The sequence below is a fragment of the Conger conger genome, chromosome 11 (genome assembly GCF_963514075.1).
Source record: "Conger conger chromosome 11, fConCon1.1, whole genome shotgun sequence".
In the NCBI taxonomy this organism is placed as follows: Eukaryota; Metazoa; Chordata; class Actinopteri; order Anguilliformes; family Congridae; genus Conger; species Conger conger.
This window is the reverse complement of record NC_083770.1, coordinates 40,060,256-40,085,941: the sequence shown is the minus strand read 5'-3', so window position 1 is coordinate 40,085,941 and position 25,686 is coordinate 40,060,256. Positions and strand designations below refer to the sequence as shown.

The 25,686-nt window shown below is 49.2% G+C and overlaps 1 protein-coding gene across 10 annotated transcripts in view; it reads right to left on the bottom strand.

Moving 5' to 3' along the window:
* Window positions 1-25,686, bottom strand: part of ebf2 (EBF transcription factor 2) — a 42,954-nt gene that overhangs the window by 5,051 nt on the left and 12,217 nt on the right. For 4 of the 10 annotated variants that reach the window (XM_061259977.1, XM_061259981.1, XM_061259987.1 and 1 more), the window contains exons 6-9: window positions 24,874-24,942; window positions 4,107-4,188; window positions 819-960; window positions 114-244 (exon numbers count right to left, since the gene is read on the bottom strand). In XM_061259977.1, the coding sequence (XP_061115961.1) occupies window positions 114-244; window positions 819-960; window positions 4,107-4,188; window positions 24,874-24,942 (424 nt within the window). Of the gene's footprint in view, window positions 1-113; window positions 249-818; window positions 961-4,106; window positions 4,189-24,873; window positions 24,943-25,686 lie in introns of all 10 variants that reach the window. The other 6 variants (XM_061259979.1, XM_061259986.1, XM_061259988.1 and 3 more) reach the window with 3 other exon arrangements.

Below are 25,686 nucleotides of genomic sequence, written 5' to 3'. Positions count from 1 at the left end.
GTCATTAGCGTTTAGGTATTTAGCAGATGGTGTTTATCCAGAGAGAGAGAGAGAGGGACTGCTCTCTCGCGAAATGACCCCCCAGTTCTCTCCCCCCCCCCCCCCCCCCTCACCTCGCTCCACACCAGCATGCTCCCGAACACCACCTGGAGCCCGTCGAAGAAGTTCTCGCCGATGACGATGACCATGGCGCCCCCTGTGGTCCAGCCCTCGCTCGGGCTGATGGCTTTGATGCAGGGGGTGGCTGCAGAGAGGGGGGGGGCAGATACAGAGCGGGGGGGGGGGGGGGGGGCAGATACAGAGAGGGGGGGGGCAGATACAGAGCGGGGGTCACTTCACACAGCTTATAAACGAACGCTTGTTTGCACTGACTGTCTGCTGGCCGTGAGTAAAAAGTTGTGTCTCTCTAGCGCTGAAGCCCAAACATTCCAATATAAAGCATCTTATGAATATTATATTAAGCCTAGTGGCTAGGGTGCTGGACTGGGATCCGGAAGGTTGGTGATTCAAGCCCCAGTGTAGCCAAAATAAGATCAGCTGTTAACCCCACATTGCTCCGGGGGGGTTTGGCCCCTGTTTAGTCTAATCAACTGTAAGTCGCTTTGGACGTCAGCTAAATTACTATGTAATGTACTGTAATGTACTGTAAGACAGCGGCAGAACCTTCTGTTACCGAGCAGAACCTCCTGTAGCTAAGGTGCAAAGAGGGACATAGAGAATGCCAGAGATACGAGTGTGATTTGTGTGGTTAATAATCTCAGGGGGGTTATTATGTGATGTCGTACTCCATGATACGGGGTTATTATGGGATGTCGTACCATACTCCATGTTGTTCTCCGCGCTCTCTCCCGGCTCCAGACGGCGAGCCCTCCTCCCGTGTTTGGAGTTGTTGTGGACGAACATGTTGTCAGACACAGCCAGGACGTGCCCATCCACGCTCACCGTGCTGGACAGGACCACCTGGGGGGGGCAGGAGGGGAGGGGGGGGGCGTTAAAAGGCTGCGGGGGGGGGGGTGGGGGGGTGGAGAACTTCGGCGGGGGAAATCCCTTCCGAAGCACCTTTTAGCGTGAAATTAGAACCAGGAAGTCACAACTCTCTCTTTTATTTCCTGTCTTTCCTGTTCCTCCTCTCTGTTTGGATCCCTCTCTCCACATCCTCTAACTCTCCCTCGTTCTCCCTCCATCTCGCTCTCTCTCTCCCTCCATCTCTCTCTCTCTCCATCTCGCTCTCTCTCTCCTTCCATCTCGCTCTCTCTGTCTGTAGGGATAGTGACTGAATAGCTCCCGGTGGTGGGAATGGGTGCCCTGGAGACGTGCAGCACCAGCTCACACAGTCAGGGAGAGAGACGTGCAGCACCAGCTCACACAGTCAGGGAGAGAGACCTGCAGCACCAGCTCACAGTCAGGAAGAGAGACGTGCAGCAGCAGCTCACAGTCAGGGAGAGAGACCTGCAGCACCAGCTCACACAGTCAGGGAGAGAGACCTGCAGCACCAGCTCACAGTCAGGGAGAGAGACCTGCAGCACCAGCTCACAGTCAGGGAGAGAGACCTGCAGCACCAGCTCACAGTCAGGGAGAGAGACGTGCAGCATCAGCTCACAGTCAGGGAGAGAGACGTGCAGCACCAGCTCACACAGTCAGGGAGAGAGACGTGCAGCACCAGCTCACAGTCAGGGAGAGAGACCTGCAGCACCAGCTCACAGTCAGGGAGAGAGACCTGCAGCACCAGCTCACACAGTCAGGGAGAGAGACGTGCAGCACCAGCTCACAGTCAGGGAGAGAGACCTGCAGCACCAGCTCACAGTCAGGGAGAGAGACCTGCAGCACCAGCTCACACAGTCAGGGAGAGAGACGTGCAGCACCAGCTCACAGTCAGGGAGAGAGACGTGCAGCACCAGCTCACAGTCAGGGAGAGAGACGTGCAGCACCAGCTCACAGTCAGGGAGAGAGACCTGCAGCACCAGCTCACAGTCAGGGAGAGAGACCTGCAGCACCAGCTCACACAGTCAGGGAGAGAGACGTGCAGCACCAGCTCACAGTCAGGGAGAGAGACCTGCAGCACCAGCTCACAGTCAGGGAGAGAGACGTGCAGCACCAGCTCACACAGTCAGGGAGAGAGACGTGCAGCACCAGCTCACACAGTCAGGGAGAGAGACGTGCAGCACCAGCTCACACAGTCAGGGAGAGAGACGTGCAGCACCAGCTCACACAGTCAGGGAGAGCCTTCACTCCCAACACACCGCTTCCCCTCAGACCTCACGCCAAGTCCTCTTTGGAGTGTGTTTGTTTTCTTCTCTACCTGTGGTCTGGAAGCCCGCAGGGATCCACTGAAAACACAACAACGATCCTTCCCTGGCACTGAACATGTGAACCAAACACCTCCTTTTCCCTCCCTCTCTCTCTCTCTCTCTCTCTCTCTCTCTCCCTCTCTGTGATATATAAGGGCTATAATTAGATTTCTGGCACAAAGTCTGTGTCCCCTTCTCTGAATGTACTACATATTTTATTCAGGGTATTGTGCATGTTCAAGGGCGTGTGAATGTTCATACACATGTATTCAGATCTGTGTTTGTGTGTGCACTCATATGCAAGTGAGTGTGTGTGTGTATACATGCTTGTGTGCCTCTGTGTGCATGCATGCTTCTGTGTATGTGTGTGTGTTTGTGTGAATGTGTGTATGGTGTACAACATAATAGATGAGACTGATACTAATGTTGATACTGTACTGGAGAGCCCTGGGGCAGTTTGCTGTGTGAATGGGGGGCAGTTTGCTGTGTGAATGGGGCAGTTTGCTGTGTGAATGGGGCAGTTTGCTGTGTGAATGGGGGGCAGTTTGCTGTGTGAATGGGGGGCAGTTTGCTGTGTGAATGGGGGGCAGTTTGCGGTGTGAATGGGGGGCAGTTTGCTGTGTGAATGGGGCAGATTCACAGCGGTGTTTGCCCAGCAGCGGGGCGGAATCTGTGCTGTTGGGAGGTGAGGATTGAGACGCAGAGGGGAGGCGCAGGGGCTCAGGGAGAGGAGGTACAGCTCCTCTAAATCAGGCTGAGTTATCGATCACAGAGCAGAGCGGGGCAGAATGCCCTCAGCCATGACGACTCCTAACCTGGAGGGAGAACCCAGAGGGGTGTATGCTGCTATAACTCTCCTCTGTGTGTGTGTGTGTGTGTGTGTGTGTGAGAGTGTGTGTGTGTGTGAGTGTGCGTCAGAGAGAAGGACCCTGTGTGTGTGTGTGTGTGTGTGTATGTGTGAGAGTGTGTGTGTGTGAGTGTGCGTCAGAGAGAAGGACCCTGTGTGTGTGTGTGAGAGTGTGTGCATGTGTATGTGTTGCGCTTGCATGCGTGCCTATGTGTGTGTGTCTGTGTGTGTGAGTGAGAGAGAGGGAGGGAGAGAGAGAGAGAGGGAGAAAGGGAGGGAGAGAGGGAGGAGGAGGAGAGAACAGCAGACAGGGCTGCAGTGCTGAAAGACAGCAGAGGAAGTGAAGCGGGAGTGTCCCCTGTGACCACTTCCTGGGTCACGGAGCTCGACCTCCCCCATCTGGAGCCAATCACTCAACTCTTGACAACTTCCTGAAACACCTCAGCCTATTTCCTGCCCCCCCCCACCCCACCCCCCACTCCCTTCTCCGTTCCTTTCCCTCTCTCCCTCTCTGGGATCCAAAATTCACTCTCTCTTTCTCTTCCCTTTGTCCCCCCTTACTCCTGCATGAACTATACAAAGAAAAGGATTCTCAGTTCAAAAACTGACATAAACTGCCGTCGTATTTTAATTTCCAATCACACACGTTCTTCGTGAAGATTTCCCCCCCCAAGCTCCTTCAATACATTTTATTCCACATAAAGAACCAAAACACACACAAATGTACACAAATATTAATACACACATACATACATACAGATGTGGCTAGTGGACACACACGCTAACATGCACGCTCTTGCATACCAGCACATGTTTGCAAGCATGCGTGCAATCAGATACAAACTCACACACACGCACACACACTCTTTCACTCACAATCACACTTTCTGTCTCTCACACACATACACACAGAAACACGCACACATAAGCACACACACACACACACACACACACTCCCTCTCTCTATTCACCTGGAACCTCCTCATGTCCCGAGGGTTTCCTGCAGTCTTCAGACAGTTCTGGTTACACTTCAGGAAAAACTTCAAGAAGAACCTGTAGTAAGGAAGCGTTGCAGAATGAATAAATGCACAGACACTCACACACACTCACCAACAACACTAAATACACACACAGACACTCACACACACTCACCAGCAACACTAAATACACACAGACACACACACACACTCACTAACAATACTGAATACATACACAGACACACACACAACACAGCCACCAACAATACTGATGCAGAATGACTTAATGCAGAGAAACACAACACACTCAACTCAACTGATGCACTGCATGGTGAGAGAAGGTACATCCATTCATACATAAGTATGTGCATTTACAATATACATTGTGGCTCTTTGTTAGTATAGTTCAACTGAATTCAGTTTAGCCATGTTGCACGTGCTGATTGGCCAGTGTTGCTTGCCAAATCTGGAACAGTTCTGTGTCTCACTGACATGGACGCACGTATGCTTTCTTACACTGTAAGTGACTCTGGACAGACATTCTGTTAAATGAGTGTAATGCAATAGCAAGTTAAGCAAACATTTCAATAGCAATCATTTCCTACGTCCTGCTCCAGAGAATTCAGAGAAGGCCTTGAAAACCACAAATAGCTCAGCAAATATGTTTGATTTGCATTTCACACTGTATATTACACCTGAATGAGGAGAGAAAAACGGTTTGTTGGGCAGACGGCAGAATCAGGAAGCCAAACGCTGTGCAAACACTCGACATGAGCCTCTGTCGTTCTACCCGTCATAATCGCTATAATAAGCATTTCCATTTACTTGTGCGTCGCTGTAAATGTTATTGCGCTTTAAATCAAATCAGAGATCTGAAAGGCTTTGGAAAGGAGAGCTTCTGTTGCTTTTCAAAGCAGGGAAAGTGATGTCTGGAGGACTCTGGGGACTGTGCTATCCCACAATGCTGTCTCTGAAGCTCCCACATGGGAACAGGGAGAGAACAAGCCCGGGAGAGGGGGGGGGGGGGGGTTAGAACTAGGCCCTTTCAGCAGTCACACTCTGTGTGTGTGTGCGTGTGTGTGTGTGCATGTGTGTGTGTGTGTGCGTGTGTGCGGTTGTGTGAGTGTGTGGATGTGTGTGTGCGGTGCTGTGTGTGTGTGTGTGTGTGTGTATGTATGCGTTTGTGGATATGCATGTGTGTGTGTATGTGTTTGTGGATATGTGGTGTCTTATACATGTTGTTTATATACAGTGAGTGAATAATGCATATTGCATAAAACTACTGTAAAAAAGCAAGAATGTTTGTGTGCGTATCTGTGTGTGCACACGGATGTCCCTGTATTTGAATGTACTCACTCAAAATGTGTCTCCTGTACACTGAGAATAATGGTGTGTGTATGTGTGTGTATGTGTGTGTGCGCGCGTGTGTGTGTCTGTGTGTGTGTGAAAGAGACGGAGAGACTCCAAATCCCAGGTGTACTCAGTTTGGCAACATGGCACGCTGCCATAGCAACAAAGCCCTGCCGCAATCCCAAAGTCCCTGTGCTGAGAGAGAGAGAGAGCGAAAGAGAGATGGAAAAGAGAGGAAAGAGACTGAGACTGTAAGGAACACATTCCAACAGAGAGCGAGAGCGCGAGAGCGAGAGAGCGAGAGAGAGAGAGAGAGATGTGTTGGAAACACTTGGGAAACAGATCCTGCAGCCCCTACAGGACTGAATGCCAATAAAAGTGCCAGGGATGACCCTGCTCAACAACTGACCTTTGACCCTGAGAACAGCCCCTTGTCATTGGCAGATCTGTGCAGTTACAACGAGAAACTGCAACGGCAGTAGAACTATTTTTATTATTACGAAAACGTACTAGCACAAGCACTGGCCAGTTTTATTTTTTATTTATTTTTATTTTTTCTAAACTCCACACCTCCCACGTCGCGCTCTCAGAAAACATAAGTCATCTTAATGTAGAGGCATGTATGGGAAGATACTTCATATTAGCAGAAATTGAAGGCCCCCGGTTTGGACAATCTCTCCCCTGCGCTCACCCGTCAGCAGAACCTGTCTTGGTGCTTCGCCCGTTCCAAAACGGTGTCCAATAATTCTTGATTTGAGCTATTTAAGTCGAGGACAATCAATATTGTTGTTGGCGGAGAGCGACCGTGATTTATCCGTCGTCAACGGGACCTCCAGCCCCACAGCTCGGCGAGTTTAGTTCTGGACTGGATGTGTGCAAAAGGGCACGCAGCGTCTCCCTCCTTCTCTCCCTCCCTCCACCCTGCGTAAAACTCCCTTTCTCTCTGCACGATTGTTTTCAAACATCGCTTTCTATTTTCTTCCATTATTTATGACCGTTTATGTTATTTCCCGGACTTTTTTGGCGAGGGGCGTTCATTTAACTTTTTCATTTTCACTGTCTTTATATGTGCTCTTATTCTCGATACAGAATTTGTATTTATTAATGTATTTATTCATTTCTATTTATTTCGCCGCTGTCCAAGAATTAACCTCACTGCTGCCGGGAGCGCGATGCTTCTGTGCTATAAAGATACTTTCTGTTACAGCTCCGCGCCGTCGCTGCCGAGCGTGCGTAAGAGCAGCGGCGCTCCTCCGTCTCCTTCTGTTCTGTTCTGCGGTTTTGTTCCAACCCAGGCGTCAGGTGTTTGATCAAAGATGACTTGCCGATGATCGTCAAATCGCGCAGATGATACAATATCGGAAATGACAGACCAAGCGTTTCCTGCGGCTAAGCTACGCAACAGAGCGAGTTCCCGGAGACGCTGAAAGACAAGTTTGATCATTTTCTAAAGCGTTGACGTTTAACACATCACTTCCTACTCTTTTTTTTTTGTCTGTGGGGGCTTTTCCCGGTGCAGTTCTAATACCACCCCCCGACCCCCTCCCTCCGGTCAACTTTTCACCCTTCGGTTCGGACGCACACAGCTGCAAATGTTGAAATTAAAGCGAGACGTTGCCGCATATATTAGCATATATTAGCCGCTCCCCTTACCCACTTAACATGCAAATCTCCCGGCCTGTTTTCCAACACCTTCTGCCACACATTCATTTGCTGAATTATAATTAGACTAATCTTGCATAATTAATAAGAAGTCGGGGACCCCGCTTTTTTCTATTATGGTTTTGCCAAAGATTAATATACATTGATATCTATCCATACAACTCCTATCGAACATGTAGTTCTCCCAGATGCCGGTGTTGTACCTGGAACACTGTGTGCACATGCTGCATGGATATTCTGTGTTTTTGGTGTTCCCCAAACTCATAAACTCTGCCTATATATTCTTTGTGAATGCCTGGTCAAAGTCAGGCCCCCTTTCGTTTGTAGTTATTCTCCGTAGGTACAGTACCTGGATTCTGCCTCATACCCTAGCCCACCATTCCTGCTTGCTGCCCTGTTATTACTCAAAAGTCAGACTGCATGAAAATTGTTTTAAAATGAGGAAAATTGAGTATAATTCTCAGGGTGAAGTCTAAAAGAGTTACTATGAGTTCCCAAAGTACTATTACTATTAGAGCTCCTATCACACTTGAGTAACGCTGAACATTTTGCTCTGAATATACAGGAGAGATTGTGTCAATGTGTGTATGTGTCCATGCCTATGTGTGTGTGTGCAGAAGCATGTTTATGTGCGCGTGCATGTATGTGTGTGTGTGTGTATGTGTGTGAGTGTGTGTGTGTGCGTGCATGCCTGAGTGTGTGTTTATGTGTCTATGTGTGTGTGTGTAAGTGTGTGTATGTTTGCTTGGATGTGTGTTTATGTGTGTATGTGTATTTGTGAGTGTGTTTATGAGAGTATATGTGTGTGTGTGAGTTCTGTGTGCTTATGTATGCATATGTGTGTATGTGTGTGTGAGCCTGTGTATGTGTGCATGCGTGTGTGTATTTGTGTGTGTGCGTGTGTGTTTGTGCATGTGTGTGTGTTTGTGTGAGTGTGTGTGAGTGTGTGTGTGCGTGAGCATGTGTGTGTGTATTTCATGTGAGTGTGTGTGTGCGTGAGCATGTGTGTGTGCATGTGTGTGTGTGAGTGTGTGTGTGTGCGTGAGCATGTGTGTGTGTATTTCATGCGTGTGTATTTTGTGTGTGTGTGTGAGTATGTGTTTATGTGTGCATGCGTGTGTGTGTGCGTGTGTGTGTGTGTTTGTACATGTGTGTGCGTGTGCGTGAGCATGTGTGTGTATTGCATGTGTGTGTGTCTATTTTGTGTGCATGTGTGTGTGTGTGTGAGTGTGTTTGTACATGTGAGTGTTTGCATGTATTTTGTGTGTGTGTGTGTGAGTGTGTGTGTGAGTGTATGTTTGTGTGTGCATGTGTGTGTGTGTGTGCATGTGTGTGTGTGTGTGTGCGTGTGTGTGTGTGTGTGCATGTGTGTATGTGTGTGAGTGTGTGTGTGCATGTGTGTGTGTGTGTGTGTGTGTGCATGTGTGTGTGTGTGTGCATGTGTGTGTGTGCGTGTGTGTGTGTGTGCATGTGTGTGTGTGTGTGTGTGTGTGCATGTGTGTGTGTGTGTGTGAGTGTGTGTGTGTGCGTGAGCATGTGTGTGTGTGTGTGTGCATGTGTGTGTGTGTGTGCATGTGTGTGTGTGTGTGTGTGTGTGTGTGTGTCCATTAGTGTTGGGGTCACCATCACTCCCTCCATAGCTCTTAGCATGTGAATGATCAGGAGTTCCAGCCTGATGAGGCAGACTGAGCCACTGTGGGCCTGAGCTGGGCAGCCTGAGGATCACATTCCCCTGTCTCTCCACAGGGAGTCCGTTTCCCTGCCAAAAACCTGCCGGTATTCCCCAGACACACCGCGGCTTAGCAGCACAGGGGGTGCTCAGGAGAGAGACTCTGAAATACAGAGAGTAATCGTAAAACAATCCGCTAGAAAACGCACGGCAGCGATACGACCATGTTTACGTGCAATAATATAAAATCAACTAAATTAAGACGATATGATTTCAAACACTAATGAATTCAAAACAACTTGTTTGTTGACCAGACTGCTTTCTCTCTCGGTTAATTAGGAGTAAATATTCTCAAGGTCAAACAGAGTCTCATTTATAACGTGCCAAAGAAGTCAATCCTTGTTGCCTCGCCAAAGTGCTTCCTGATTTCTGTACGCTTGTCCTGTTCACATTGTTCCCTGTCTCTGTCTCACTCTGGTTTTTGACCCCGTTTCAAACACCGCCAACTCCCAGCTTCTGATTCCCCACTCCCAGCTCCTGATTCCCCACTCCCAGCTCCTGATTCCCCACTCCCAGCTCCTGATTCCCCACTCCCAGCTCTGTTCCTGCAGCTCTCCCTGTTCTCCTCTCAGCAGCCTGAGATCTGCTGCTGACGACGGCTTTCCACACTCAGACACAACCTCAGCACTCTTCCACTCAATCCTATTCTATCAGGACAGATTCTGTAGACACGCCAGATAGTCAGCTTTGTTTCTAACAGATGCGAGTTTCAGGTGCTGTATTGCTGCACAGCCCTGGTGTAAAATCCAGCTATGACCGGCTTGAAACTTGAACTGTGAGGGAGAACATCCATTGCTACAAAAACCGGTCATGTACCTGGTCATACCTCTTTCAGAAGGTACAACAAATTGTAGAAAATGTCTCAGTTTCGAATGAAATGGTGACAGAGCTTTCAGCGATAAGAAAAGTGAGAGTGGTGTATCTGGTCAGTGCAAAGAATCTTTGCTTTAATTGTTGGTCCAGCTTTCTCCTGAAACTTCCTGTTTCCCCTGAAACATCCTGTTTCCTGTACTAAGCCCTGCCCAGCCCATCTTACAGCCCACAGGGGGCAACTTTGCACCAGAGTTTTAGCATGTTACCCAGAATCCCGTCAGAAACAAAGAATCCGTGCAGAAACTGGGCCTGTCCTGCGGAATGCCTCGGCTAGGGAGGCAGTGCGTCTGTTTGCACAGTGAACACGGGCGAGAACAGGAGCGAGAGATGTCTGGCACGCCAAAGAGAGAGAGAAAACGAGGGAGAGAAAGAGGAAGGAGCTGTTAAAATCTCCTACGGTGAAGAAACTTCCAGGAGGACAAATTTAGACGGGCCGTATGAATGGCAGAGAAACGATGGCTAATGTTTTTATTCCTGGGGGCGGGAGCGCGACCTCAGCGCGTATGTGGAAAGAGGACTGGATGAACAGGCCAAAGATAATGGCAACATCTGGAAGAGAGAGATGCTGCTCTGTGTCAGCGAACACTGACCCACAGACAGACGCACAGACACTGGGGTGGATTCGGTTACGGGAACCAGAAATGTAACGGGACAGACGAGGCTGGGGGTGTGACCGGGGGAGGGAGGGAGGGAGGGAGAGAGGGAGAGGAAGACAGAGGGGTAGATGGATGGACAGTTGCTGAAGATGAAGAATGCATGCAGATGTGGAAGAAAGAGGGAGGGAGAAGGTAGAACAGGAAGGAAACAAGGGGAAGAGAAGAGGGAGAGAGGATGAGTGAAAGGTAGAGAGAGGAGGTGAAAGAGAGAGTGAGTGAGAGAGAGGGAGAGAGAGAGAGAGAGAGAGAGAGAGAGAGAGGGAGGGAGGGAATGTTGAAGTCCAGTACACTGGGTCATCACTCATCAGAACCCCCCCCCACCCCACACCCCCTAGGAAAACAAAACAGGGTCCTGACAGGGGGGGTCTGGAGCAGGGTCCTGACGGGGGGGGTCTGGTGTAAAATTAGGAAACCAGATGTGAGGCATTAAAACATACTGACATGCTGCGGGCCTGCCTGACTGCAACACTACTAAAACACACACAGGCTAACACACTGGCTAACACACTAACCCCCACACACACACAGGCTAACACACTGGCTAACACACTAACCCCCACACATACACAGGCTAACACACTGGCTAACACACTAACCCCCACACACACACACAGGCTAACACACTAACCCCCACACACACACAGGCTAACACACTGGCTAACACACTAACCCCCACACACACACAGGCTAACACACTGGCTAACACACTAACCCCCACACATACACAGGCTAACACACTGGCTAACACACTAACCCCCACACACACACACAGGCTAACACACTAACCCCCACACACACACAGGCTAACACACTGGCTAACACACTAACCCCCCCACACACACAGGCTAACACACTGGCTAACACACTAACCCCCACACACACACAGGCTAACACACTGGCTAACACACTAACCCCCACACACACACAGGCTAACATACTAACCCCCACACACACACAGGCTAACACACTGACCCTCCACACACCCTAATACACTAACACACACGCAGGCTAACACACTAACCCGCACACACACCCTAATAAACACACAGGCTAACACACACACTAATACAGCCGTTACTCCAGTCAGATACTGGGCAGTGAGCTCCAGGTTCAGGCTCTTAGACACACACCCTGAAAGAGCCCTGCACAGGTTTCATTAGGGGCCGGGGCGTATTTATGATACACACACACACACACATATACACACACACCCCTACACACTCAGACACACAAACACACCCACACACCCACACACACACACATATATATATATATATATATATACACCTACACACACTAATACACACACATGCATGCATGCACACTACTGAGCCCAGTGCAGGTTTTCGTTAGGGACCGGGGTGGCTTGTAAATAAGCCCAACCTTCACCTGCAGGTCCCTGGAGCACAGGCCCTGAGATTCCACACGCAGCCAGCACACACACAACGGGAATAACATCTAATCGGAAGCGCCAGAGCCACACACACAACGGGAATAACATCAGAATGAGGATCAGGATGAGGAACGGGATGAGGGTCGGGATGAGGAACGGGATGAGGATCAGGATGAGGAACGGGATGAGGATCAGGATGAGGGTCAGGATGAGGATCAGGGTCGGGATGAGGAACGGGATGAGGGTCGGGATGAGGAACAGGATGAGGAACAGGATGAGGTTCGGGATGAGGAACAGGATGAGGATCAGGATGAGGATCGGGATGAGGAACGGGATGAGGAACGGGACGGGGGCAGAGTCAGAGGTGGGGGGAGGTGTTTTGTTTTTCCTCGTGGGGAGACCTGGGGGGAGGGGAGAGGGGCAGTAATAAATACCCCTGGTCCCCAAGGCCCCCTGGCAGACTGCAGGCTAGACTGGTCACTGAGGTCTCCACTCGGGGCACATGACCTTCGACCCCGCTAATGGGGCACAGAGACCCCATGGCCAGTTGATATCCCCTCATTCGCATACCACGGCGCAACCTTTCACACCAGACCCGAACCTCCCCACCGCTACCCCTCCTCGAATTCTCACCTTTCCAAACCGCACACTCAACCCCCCCGCCTTTCATTCTGGCCACACAAACCTTGGGGGACCAATTTTAACAACAAAAAAAAGCTTCTGTGAGCTCTCTCTTACCTCCAGTGCAGAGAAACACCCCCTAATCCGCCCCCCCTTACCCCTCCCGTTTCCCCTTCTTGCTTCTCTAATCTCCCCCTGATTTCCTTTTAATGGCAGGATTAAAACCCGACCCGCTAAAGGGACAGACTGACAGACGCAGTCACTGACTTCCCAGATGGACACTGCTAATTGACAGGGTGGCAGAGAGAGGGGGGGGGGGGAGGAGGGAGAGAGAGGGAGGGGAGGGAGAGAAAGAGAGAGAGAGAGAGAGCACTCATACCAGACCAGAGAATATTCACAGATATAACGTTTTTTTCACAGCCGTAAATAGTTGATTCTTTTCAAACGGAGGACGGTCGGGGCGGGGCGGGGCCTCGGGGTTTGACGGGCGGATTCGATTCGCCCTCGGTGCCAGATGCACAGGTTTGGGAGAGGGCAGATTTATGGGGCCTGGTGAATGCTGTAACACCCAAGGCCTGCGGTTTGGGCACGGCCAGAACCAGTGTAGCAAACGGGACAGGAGAGAGGCGCGGAGGGGGGGTAATGACATTAGCAGAGACTCGCTGCCCTGCGCCCTGTTTGGGTGGAATATGGGACAATGGGGTACAGGAACCTGTTGGCTGGTGATTTGGGTTCATGTGAATCCATTGAAAAAGTCACCCAATAATAGAGTGTATGAAAGGTTAAAAACTATGAATATCAATAATCAAATTTTTTTGCTTATTGATTATAAATAAGTGTGTGTGTGTGTTTGTGTTGCAATATTCACAGGTGTAGTTTCTGCCAATAAAACACTGAATTGAATGAGAGAGACTGACAGTTTACGCTGTCACTACAACCGCTGTCATTTTAAAAGTCAAAATGAAAATATACAGAGGGAAAAGCAACCAGTTAAAAGAGTTCAAATGTTGAGGTGCTGGATATATCTGATTCAGGCTGGTTATCTGCACTCATACACACACTGACAGTGTTTCACGAATCAGGACAGGGTTCCTGTACTCAGTTACGGATAAGGACAGCATTCCTGTGCTCAGTTACGGATCAGGACAGCATTCCAGTATGCAGTTACGGATCAGGACAGCGTTCCTGTGCTCAGTTATGGATAAGGACAGCGTTCCTGTGCTCAGTTATGGATAAGCACAGCGTTCCTGTGCTCAGTTACGGATAAGGACAGCATTCCTGTGCTCAGTTACGGATAAGGACAGCGTTCCTGTACTTAGTTACGGATAAGCACAGCGTTCCTATACTCAGTTATGGATAAGGACAGTGTTCCTGTGCTCAGTTATGGATAAGCACAGCGTTCCTATACTCAGTTATGGATAAGGACAGCACTCCTGTGCTCAGTTACGGATAAGGACAGCGCTCCTGTGCTCAGTTACGGATAAGGACAGCGTTCCTGTACTCAGTTACGGATAAGCACAGCACTCCTGTGCTCAGTTACGGATAAGGACAGCGCTCCTGTGCATGCTTTCAGCTCGGAGACACGTCAGAGAGAGCGTCTGCTCGCTCTGCAGAGGAACAGAGTGAATCAAAGCACAACAGTACAGGAGGAAGCAGGGCTGCAATGAGAAGAGATGTCTTCTTAATTAGCCAGTAATGATAGGATCTGACAAACAACATCTGTTTCCACTGAGGCCGCTTCAGAGAGAGAGTAAGAGAGAGAGAGGGAGAGAGAGAGAGAGAGGGAGAGAGGGAGAGAGAGAGGGAGATGGAGAGACAGAGAGAGAGGAAGAGAGAAAGTGTGAGTCTAGTAGACGTAACAAAGGAAACCTGCTTACTTTCAAAACTGCTTAAAATCAGAGTGAAATAACAATGAAATCCAGGGCAAAATTTCAACAGTTCAGAAAGCGGAGTGAAACAGAGAGAGAGACGAGGTGAAAGAAAAAATAAGGAAGAGTTATAGGAAGAAAGGGAACACTGTGAGCAGATGGAAGGAGGAAAGAGAGAGGGAGGGAGGGAGGGAGAAAGAGAGAGAAGGAGAGAGGGTTGCCTAAATGGGTGGAGGGGGGGATTATGGGCGTGTGAAGTGATGGGTATGGAATCACTCGCTGGCCCAAAGTGCTGTAATTTACTGTCCGTGCCTAATCCACAGCAAATGTCCACAGGCCTGGGATGGAGGGAAGGGGAGACGGAGGAGTGGGGGTGAGGGGTGGGGGGGGGGGCAGGGTGGGGTGTTGGGGGCTCAGCAGGCCTGCTGGGAGCCTGTCAGCACCCCCCCGCCCCCCACCCTGACAGATTCATCAGAACATTTAACCAGAGAGACAGAGAGAGTGAGAGGGGGAGGGAGGGATGGGGGGAGAGAGATTATTATTATTATTATTATTATTATTATTATTATTATTATTAATAGAATTCATCTGACATCGATTAGTTAATGTACCTATACGTAGTTGTAACAGTGTTTGTTTATATTTCATATGTAGCATTGTGTTTATGCATTGCATTGTTTTCGTGAAACTTTAGCAACACATTTACAGTGTTTTGACATGCCAATAAAGCAATGCTCTTTCCTCGTCAGATTTGACCAGTCTGGCCATTATCCTCGGGGCCTCTCTCATAAGGCATTTTTGCCCGCAGAACTGCTGCTCACTGGATGTTTTCAGTTTTTCGCACCATTCTCTCCAAACTCTAGAGACTGTGTGAAACTCCCAGGAGATCAGCAGTTTCTGAGATACTCATTCCACCCTGGCTGGCACCAACAATCATTCCACGGTCAAAGTCACATTTCCCCCATACTGATGGTTGATGTGAACATTATCTGTGAACCGTATCTGCATGATTCTATGCATTGCGCGGCTGCCACACGATTGGCTGATTAGATAATCGCATGAATAAGTATGTGTACAGGTATTCCTAATAAAGTGCTAATAAGAGTGTATTTGTGCACACAAAGACACGCATGTAGACACTTTTTGTCGCATCGTTTGGTGATATTCACTGTTGTGTCACTTAACTGTGTCATTGCACAGCGAGAGGTGGTTCATGTGGTGCATAAAAAAAACAAAGAAACAGCAAAAAAAAAAAAACACATCGCTGATGAGAAGGAACAGGTTCAGTTCAGACATAATCCGAAATGAAAAAGAAAAAGAACACAGCTCGTTTTGGCGAGGTGTGGGAACCTGAGCGGAAAACTTAGGAGAAAGGAGGCACACTTTCCTCCTCAAGGCACTTTTTAATGGCCGACGTGAGGGTTTTAACGCAACAATCACACTTAAGTTTCAGACGTAAACTTAAGAGCGTTACAGCCCGCCCGGCGCATGAAGCCCGGCCGCGTGGTTTTATTGTGGCTTTACTGCGCCAGAGCCCTAACAAGCGCTATTCAAACGGCCGCAATCCCAGCAGGCTTAGCGGGGGAGGCGTGTAACCGATCCGCACGGGAACGGGATTCCTTCCAGAAGATTCCTGACTGGCAGACAAACAAACAAACACGGGCCCCAGAAGGGACAGGGGAACGCCGGGGGGCGTCATTAGGGCCATTAGGGAAATTTAACACTGACCCCCCACCCCCTGCCAAACCGCCCCACCCCTACACTACACACACCGTCGCCCCGGCCAAAGGAAACAAATGCTTAGCGTTACTAAAACCAACACACACACACCCCACCCCCAGCCCAATTACATCGGGGTGCGATTACACCCCATTAAAGTTTGGCTGTGTACTCGTGATTTACGTAACAGGCATTATGTGTTAACAGAGCTGAACCCATCCAGGGAGAGAAAGCTCTGCCCACTGTTTGGTTTTTATCCAGTGAAAGGAGTTTTACGCACGTAGCTAGTGAGGGTCACCCTGCCATGTTCACCATTCTGAAGATCGAGTTGGGGAGAGAGTTTATACCTGCGGACACGTGGGTTCTGATGATACACGGCAAGATTTCTGTGTGAAAGGTCAACTGCCCATTGCTCAGGGGATGAATGAATTGATGATGGGTGAAGTCACTGACTATGACAGACTTCATTACCCATAGTCCTTTTCACCATCCACTGACTACATTGACAAACCGGCACCAATGAGATCTGTGTGACAGCGTCACATCATAAGAGTCTCAGAACTCACACACACATATGCACACACACACACATACACTCACACACACACACCAGCCTCCCCACCAGAACATCAGTCTATCACTCATTAAATCTCTGCTGAAAGTGAAACCCATTTCAGAGCAGATAAACGGACCTGTCTCCCTGCGTGGAAAGGTTGCCTCTCGCTTGCTCGTGGTAACAAAAACTTCCCCAAAAATCCATGACCCTCCCCCAACGCCTCTCCAACATTCCCACAACACTCCCACAACGCTCCTTCAACAGTTTCAGCAACAGGAAGTGCCAGATACGAGCACCCCCTCTCCCCTCCCTCTAAAATCCACCCTTCCCCCCCGTCCCTTCGTATTGGCCCTATTGGAATTCCGTTTCCATTTCCTGAGAAAACATTTCTCCCGCACTCCGAGTCTCCAACAGCCCCTCCACACACAACCCTGAGGAACACACCGCAATCCTGGGACAGACAACCGCATCTTCTGCTGCTCCGGGTTGGCGCAATTGCACCAGGCAAAATCAGTCGAGCACAGAAAAGTATTTCATCCCAAAGCAATTATGTAATTGACCCAGGTGTGGTAGTAAAACAGCTGTGGCAGAGTAAATTGGATCTCCTCTACGCTCACTGGTGAAATACGTTACATTATAGTTATTTATCTGAGGCTTTTATCCAAAGCAACTTACAGTTGATTAGACTCAGCAGGACAATCCCCCCTGGAGCAATGTGGAATTAAGGGCCTTGCTCAAGGGCCCAACAGCTATGAGGATCTTATTGTGGCTCCACTGATGCTTGAAGCATCAACCATCCAGGTCCCAGTCATGTACCTTAGTAAGTAGGCTACAGGTTGTCAATAATTGAACACTGTACATTTAACAGTGGAATACTGATATTCCACTCAGTACTCAATTGTTTTTCACTGGCAGGATTAACAGTGTAACATCCATAACAATATTAATAATAAAATGTACAATCTCTCTCAAATACAAATATTGAAAATACAGAATATATTGCTTATAAGGAGTGGACTTGTGTTACAAAGGCAGTTGTCTCCTACACACTCTCTCTCTCTCTTTCTGTCTCTGTCTCGCTCTTCTTTTCCATTTCTCTCTTTCTCCCCCCTTCACTTATTCCTCAGGGGGAGAAGACGACAGCACACCCCCCCCCCCCCCCCCACCACAGAGACGCACGGCTGAGTGCTGTAGCGGCCGTACACACTGATTTCCCAGCCTCTGGAATCTTTAATTCTGCCCGGCGACAGGGGAACAAGTGTCCCCAGCGAGGCTCTCAGTGTGACAGGAACTCTAAAGGGACCGTCCAGGATCGGGGGGACAGGGTTTCTGTGTGAGTGTGTGAGTGTGTGTGTGTGTGTGTGTGTGTGTGTGTGAGAGAGAGAGAGTGTGTGTGTGTGTGTGTGTGTGTGTGTGAGAGAGAGTTTGTGTGTGTGAGTGTGAGGTGTGTGTGTGTGTGAGAGAGTTTGTGTGTGTGAGTGTGAGGTGTGTGTGTGTGTGTGTGTGTGAGAGAGTTTGTGTGTGTGAGTGTGAGGTGTGTGTGTGTGTATGTGTGTGTGAGAGAGTTTGTGTGTGTGAGTGTGAGGTGTGTGTGTGTGTGCGTGCTGTCTGGTTGCTTGTCAGCCATGGTCCGTTGCCTGGCTCCACCAGACCGCTGAAACGTGACTCACCTGTCTACCTCAGCTCGGACTCTCTCACCTGTACCTGCGCGGTCTCCATGACTGCGGCTAGCACCACTAATCCAGCCAACGGCCACAACTGCAGCAGCATCGCCATAGCAACGTCAACCCAACACTGCCTCGACATCAAGCTCAGTTGGCCACTCTTGCACTCTTGCGCTAATGCTAATCGTGCTTTTTGCTTTATGCTAATGCTAATCGTCCTTCTTCCTTCACGCTAACGCTAATCATGCTTGTTGCTTTGCAGAAATGCTAATCATGCTTTTTGCTCTATGCTAACACTAATCGTACCTTTTTGTGAATGAGGACAGGCTGCAGCTTGCAGACCGAGCTCATAGCGATGACCTGTCACGGTATTGATCTGCGTAACTGACCTCCATCTCCCCCCCCCGCTAGCACATGCTAGCCCTACAGAACGACCTCCCGCTAACGGTGAGGAATGGCTCTGGGGCTGTCCATGCAGAAAGGTTAGCCACGGGAAAGTGGGTCTCAATGAGGCCTAAAACAGGACTCTAAAGGGGAACATCCTGTCTGCCCCGCACTGCCAGAAAACCGCGAAAAGCGTTGAGCTCCATCGGTAGAGGAGTGAAGGGGCCGAGTGATTTAGGGCGAAAACAGGCACCGGAATGGGGCCCGTCTCCCCGAATAACGCTGAGGGCAGAGAGAGTCGGGTGTGCGGAGCGTGTGGACGTTCTGCGAGGCGAGGAGAGATCGGGCTGCTACTGAGCGTACATGTGGGACAGGGCAGGAATTCGAACTCTGACACCGTCCGGAAAAAAAAATGGCTGCTGCTTCCATTTCTCCTCTGTTTTTTTTGCCGATTGCTTCGCGGCCTTTTCCAAAAATTCCTTCTCGCTCTGTGTTCTCAAGGGTTCCTTGGGAAGGGGATAAACCGAGTTCCCCTCCATTTACATTACAGCGAGAGGCTGGCAAGCTTGTGGAGCTAAACCGCGAGCGATATTCACTTCATTCTCAGCGAGCTTGTGGAGCTAATCCGTGAGCGATATTCACTTTACGCTTTTCTCAGTGCTAAACCCTGCTGAAAAAAGCAGCTAAAGCTATGTGTGGGAACAGCTGGTAACTGGTCATTTCAAGCTGGTCATAGCTGGGTTTTACACCAGGAAAGCTTGGTGTTTAAAGAGCGGTAAACGCACAGTCAGAAGGCAGTTTTCTTACAGGGATTATCCTTGAAAGCGAGGTGCCAGCACTGAGACCCATTTTGTTTCTGGCTTGTCTCAGAACCCACAGCGATCAATAAAACGTGCTGCACAAGATTAAAAGTAATAGATTCCTCTCTGTCCGGCAAACTATCTCAACGAAAAGCAATAGCCACACAACACTAATTACATCGACAGAAATGACAAAGACAATGCACTGTATATCTGAAGCTGTTCCTCAACATTCGCTGTTCAAATTCTTACACTTTCCTCTATAGCTACTGTTCAGTATTTAGGGGGATGTGAATCAGTAAATGAGGAGGGGTGTACACAGACAAATTTGGGGGGGCACCAGTCGCACCTCCCCCTACATTCCGTCCCCAGGGTTTGCGACTCGGGAGAAATGCTGCTCGTTTTAAGGGGAAGGGAAAGGCCGTATTGACGCGATTGGAAAATCCCGATCGATTATTCTCCTTGTTAAAAAGGTGCCCATGCGAACACGATCAATTAGTGAGATAGTGTGCGCCATTGATTCCCTTCCCCCCTGCTCCTCTCCGATGGATTCCTCTTTCCTCTGTCTGTCTATATATTGATCCCTGAAAGGTAATTGGCACTCATAACCCCCACTGCTCCCTCCCCTACCCCCCCAAAAAAATCCCAAAATCCTCACCCCCACCCTCCTCTGGTGCTGTGTAACCATGATTCATGACCTCCCAATTAACTTGCAGACACGTAATCAGTCAAAGATTTGCCTCTTCCAATATGAGAGATGTTGCAAAACTTCAGAGATGTCACTGTTAATATCCTTCTACCTTCATATATCCAAAAGTGGGATCACAGAGGAACTCACAGAAACTCATTCATCTGGGTCTGTGATTCAATAGTTCTGGGTAAGACAGAGTACCTGCATTATAGTGGTCTCTAACAAAACATAAGAAAACTGGGCACACAGCCATTACTGTAAAGACACACTGTATAGAACCTTTTATGTGAATATTCAGGATGCATACACTGAATCTAGGTCTGCTGTATGAGCCACAATAAAATCTATCATATCAATAAATCCATGTTGGATTCCATGTAAATAACAGAGACAGACTCATCAATATACCGTGTATTTGTCAGTGATGCAGGATATATTAAATGTATGGCCATATGCCTAAGAGGAGCCAGAGAAGTCTGTGCGCTTTAACGAGCATTCATGCTTTAACACAGTGTCTGTTCCAGCTGTGGAAAAATCAAAAACCCAAAAAAGGATGTGATCTGGATATGAATTACATAGTTTTATACTACATAAAACCAGAAACTCTCATTCCACTGCTGTTGTCCAACTTTTTTTTTACACAAAAGAAGCCCTGTTCTTCTCTTAAATATCACCATAAATGAGTCCATAATTCATCTTTTTCACTTTGGAAATTAATTTCTTTCAAGGTATATACTTTAACCAGTTTTATTGTCTTCCACCCACCAATAGCATGTGCTGTTTCAGAGAACCACGCATGAAGCATCATCTGTCAAGTTGAGGGGCGGTTCACTGACCAAGCAAGATTTAACAGGCAATGCCAAAAAGCAAGGTTTAACAGGCAATGCCAAAAAGCTAGGTTTAACAGGAAATGCCAAAAAGCTAAGTTTCACAGGAAATGCCAAAAAGCAGGGTTTAACAGGAAATGCCAAAAAGCAAAGTTTCACAGGAAATGCCAAAAAGCAAGGTTTCACAGGAAATGCCAAAAAGCAAAGTTTCACAGGAAATGCCAAAAAACAAGGTTTCACAGGAAATGCCTAATTCAGCCGGCCCAGCACTCGAGCATCATCACCTTCAAGAGCCAACCAAGACCCGAGACTCATTTATTCATCGAATCATCTCACAGGGACAATGTCCCACTTACAAGTCAAGTATTAGCAGAGTTAGCCGTTGAGCTAATGGGCCCGTTTCCATCTGTTGTCGCGGTGACGGAGATAAACTGAAAGCGATAGCATGCAGAGAGGGTGGCCATTCAGCGCGGCAGGCCCACAAACAATGGACAACACAACACAATACTGATCGTGATCGTGACCACGACCGGGCCCATATTTTCCGGGGAGCCCCTGGGTGGGGAGTGGGGGTAGCCCTGCTGTTGCCCGTGTCCCGGTGTAGGGTGGGGTACACCCCCACAATGGCCCCTCCCCTCCATTCTCCCCAAATAGATCATATGTAATCCCCTCTCTCTTCTTTATATATGAGCAGGATTAGGGGGGGGGGAGAGGGGCACATGGCCTGGGCTGTGGGGGGTGGGGGGGTGGGGTTAAGCCCCAGCAATATGGGAGGCAGATTAAAAAGAGAAAGGAAGGCGAGTCGGGGGAATTGGGGAAAGCCCCTTGTGTTTGTGGGGTGTTCTAATGACATCGTCTAATTATTTCAATATTAGATGGTGAAAGGGGGGGGGGGGGTAGAGGGAAGTGAGAAAAACAGAGAACATGGAGGGAGGGGAGGGAAAGGAGGAAAAAAGAGAGGGAGAAATGGAGGGAGGAGTACAGAGGACTGATACTCTGTTAGGGTACATTGCGTGTTGGTTATGGTGAGCAAACGAAGGATGAGAAGGTTTAAAATCTAATCCATGAAGGGCGGAATGAAAGACTTGTAGGAGGCTGATGGAGGAGAAGATAAAGAATGGGGAACAGAATGATGGGGATGGACAGAAGAGGAGAAGAATGGGAGGGAGGAGAGAGAGGGAGGGGGAGGCTCCAGCTTGCTGCATGTTAATTGCAGAACAGGTGTTGGATCAGGAGCAGGAGGCTGACTGCTCTCACACACACACACACACACACAGCCTCACCCCGCTGTACACACATGAATAATTTAGACCTGGAGCAGCGACCAGGGGGGAAAGGTCAGGGGAAGGGTCACACACACACTCACACACACACACACACACACACACAAACACACACACACACTAACACACACACACACACACACACTAACACACACACACACACACACACACTAACACACACACACACACACACACTAACACACTAACACACACACACAAGCTCATATACACAAACACACACACACACACTAACACACACACGCTCATATACACAAACACACGTTCATATACACACACACACAAACAGAGTCTCACACACACAGACACACAGACACATATCCATACACAGTCACACACATACACACACAAAACACAAGCAGGCAGTCCCATCACACACAGAGGTATTGAGATTTCCTCCATTTGGGCTCCAGTAAATAACCATGGCAGCGTCTGTAGCTCGACCACCCGGAGGCTAACGCTAGCGCTACCCCACCCACCCGCTAACGGAGGCCCCAGTGGAGTGTGGTCTCTGTCCCGGGATGAGGTAGAGGAGCCTGAACGGCCCAGGACTCACAGCCTTGCCATCAGAGGGACAGGGCAAAGATTCCAGCTAATCCTGGCCTCTCACACAAAGAGCCAGGCTGTTAGCCATTAGCCCGCCTGAGCCCAAAGCAGTGAAATAGACCCTACGTTACCAGCGCCTCGGAGTAACATATGAGTACTGCCACCGCCTTCTTCTTCTTTGGTGAAGAGGAGGGCTGGGAGACAGGGTGGGGGGGTAGGTGGTGGTGGGGGGGGGGGGGGTTGCCGTAGGGAAAGTAATTTGCTAAATGAGAAAAACAGCTGGACAGAGGAATTCTGGGAAACTTTTTTTCCATTATCAGAAAACTATCTTCAGAGATCCTCAGAGACGCACTGTCAACAGCCAGCCAGCGTGAAGGGAGGAGAGAGGGAAGAGAGGGAAGAGAGGGAGGGAGAGAGAGAGGGAGCCCATAGGGGATAGAAAGAGAGAGTGAGAAACTGGAAGAAACTGGAAAAGGGGGGGGGGGGTTGAAGAGGCAGAATGGTCACAGCAAATCAGAGAAAATGTTTCCTTTTGCTCAGCCGATAGGAGCCAAACCCCGGCCTGACTCTGCGCTAAGCAGGAAACAGCTCTGTGAGTGTTCCGCCTTCTCCGCCAGGACCAGGAAGTCCTCTTTCTCACGCGAGGAGCTACGCTCACAGGAGCCGCCGCCCGGAGACACACGGAGATTCAGCTTTCAGACCTTCACAGCTTTCAGACCTTCACAGCTCTCAGACCTTCACAGCTTTCAGACCTTCACTGTCCCCCTGAACCAGTTCCAGCGCCCAGGTCCGACAGGCACGCAGCAGCCTGGGATGCCAGAACAAATCACTTCTCAGCTCGCTTTTTCCACCTGCTATACCAAAAAGCTAAAGTGCTACTGGTGGTTTTGGAGACCCCCTGTCTCAAGGGTACCTGATTTCCCCAAATTACAGGCAGGCACCCAGTAAAGGGTCCTGACAGGGGTTTAGGTTTGTACATGGCCACAAACAACAGGCAAATGACCTTAAGAATTCATTGAGTTCATATGGTGGTTTTGGACTCATCATAAGGTGACTTGACCTATTGAAGATGTACTCTCTCCTTAAGTGGAAAGAGTTCCCCTTTTGGAACCCCTGTCCTAAAAGCAACAAGGGCTTAGGGCACATTAACCCTCTGTCACCTTGATTATTGACTGCAGCCTTATTTCCATTCAGCTGAAACGGGTCCAGTCAAAATCACACAGAAAAAAAGATATTCATGACATTCTCAATGTGCACAAACTATGGCTTTCAGCACCATTGATGGAAGCACATTCCATGGCTTTTCAACAGACTCAAGGAGGAAAGAGGATGTTGGCAAGTCGTGTGTGTGTACGTGCGTGCTTGAGTGTGTGTGTGTGTGAGTGTGTGTGTGTGTGAGAGTGTGTGTGTGTATGTATGTATGTGTGTGTGTGTGGGTGTGTGTGTATGTATGTGTGTGTGTATGCGTGTATGTGTGTGTGTATGTGTGTGCGTGCGTGTGTGTGTGTGTATGTGTGTGAGTGTCTATGTGTGTGTGTGTGTGTGTGTGTGTATTTGCAACCACTGTGTTTGTACATCACGCTCAGTGCTGCCCATCGCTGACCTCCTGACCTCATGCTAATGGGGGAGTTCATAAACAGCATGTACAGACTGGGCTGTTGGACTGTAGCCATCGCTAGCACTAGCGCTGCCGCACTGCTGCTCCTCTCCTCCTCTCCTCCTCCTCTTCCTCTCGCCCTCCATAACCCTCCCTTTCTCCTGCCAGGGGCCCGTCTCTACGGGCAGATAAACGCGTCCGGCTGATTTGTGGGACCCTGTCGCCGAGCGATGTCGGTTCCCGTTTTATACCTCCCTCTGCCAGTCCCTTTCCTTTCTTCCTCCTTTCTTCTTTCCCTCTGTTTATCTCTCTGTCTACATTCAGGTCTTTAACACGCGCTTTTATACATATGCGTAACACTCAAAGGTTCTGGGCAACAAGTGGAGTCCATCCCCTTTTTGTGTTGAAAAGCCGGTGAAAACTTCTTGGTGTTCCGGTGAAAACCTGGTTAGATTCGGTTGAAAAGTGCAGGTTTTCTAGCCGCCTGGGGTGGGGTGGGACAGGGGTGGAGGCGGGGGTCTTACCTGTCGATGATGACGGGGTCTGAGGGGGTCTCGTTACGGTTGCCACAGCTCTTCTTCTCGCAGCAGCGGCTACACAGAAACACAAGGAAGGCACGGTTAATCCCCAGCACTGAATTTACACTCAGACAAATCCCCAGCACTGACTTTACACTCAGACAAACCCCTAGCACTGAATTTACACTCAGACAAACCTCCAGCACTGACTTTACACTCAGACAAACCTCCAGCACTGACTTTACACTCAGACAAACCCTCAGCACTGACTTTACACTCAGACAAACCCTCAGCACTGACTTTACACTCAGACAAACCCCCAACAATAACTTTACAGACAGTCAAACCCTCAGCAATGACTTTACACTCAGACAAACCTCCAGCACTGACTTTACAGTCAGTCAAAAACGCTCCAATGACCGTGCAGTCAGTCAAAACAACTACAATGAATGTGCGGTCAGTTAAATCCAGCACAATGAGTGTATGGTCTGTATGGTCAGTTAAAACTGCCACAGCGACCTTACGGTAAGTTAAACCAACAACTGTGTTGTCAGCTGAACTCACTGCAATAACCATGGGGTCAGTCAAACCTGGCATACTGACTGTATGGTCGGTTAAAACCGTCACAATGAATGCAACCGTTTCCTGGACGGACTGAGCAGGGCAGGGCAACAGCAGTGTCTCGGCCCAGATCCTGTGGTTTTTTGGGGGGGGGGTACAGACTGACCCACAGACCTGCTGCCACAGCCACTACAAAGGCTGGGAGAAACAAAAAAAACACAAAAACAGGGAGAGGGCGAGAAAGAAAGGAAGAAAGAA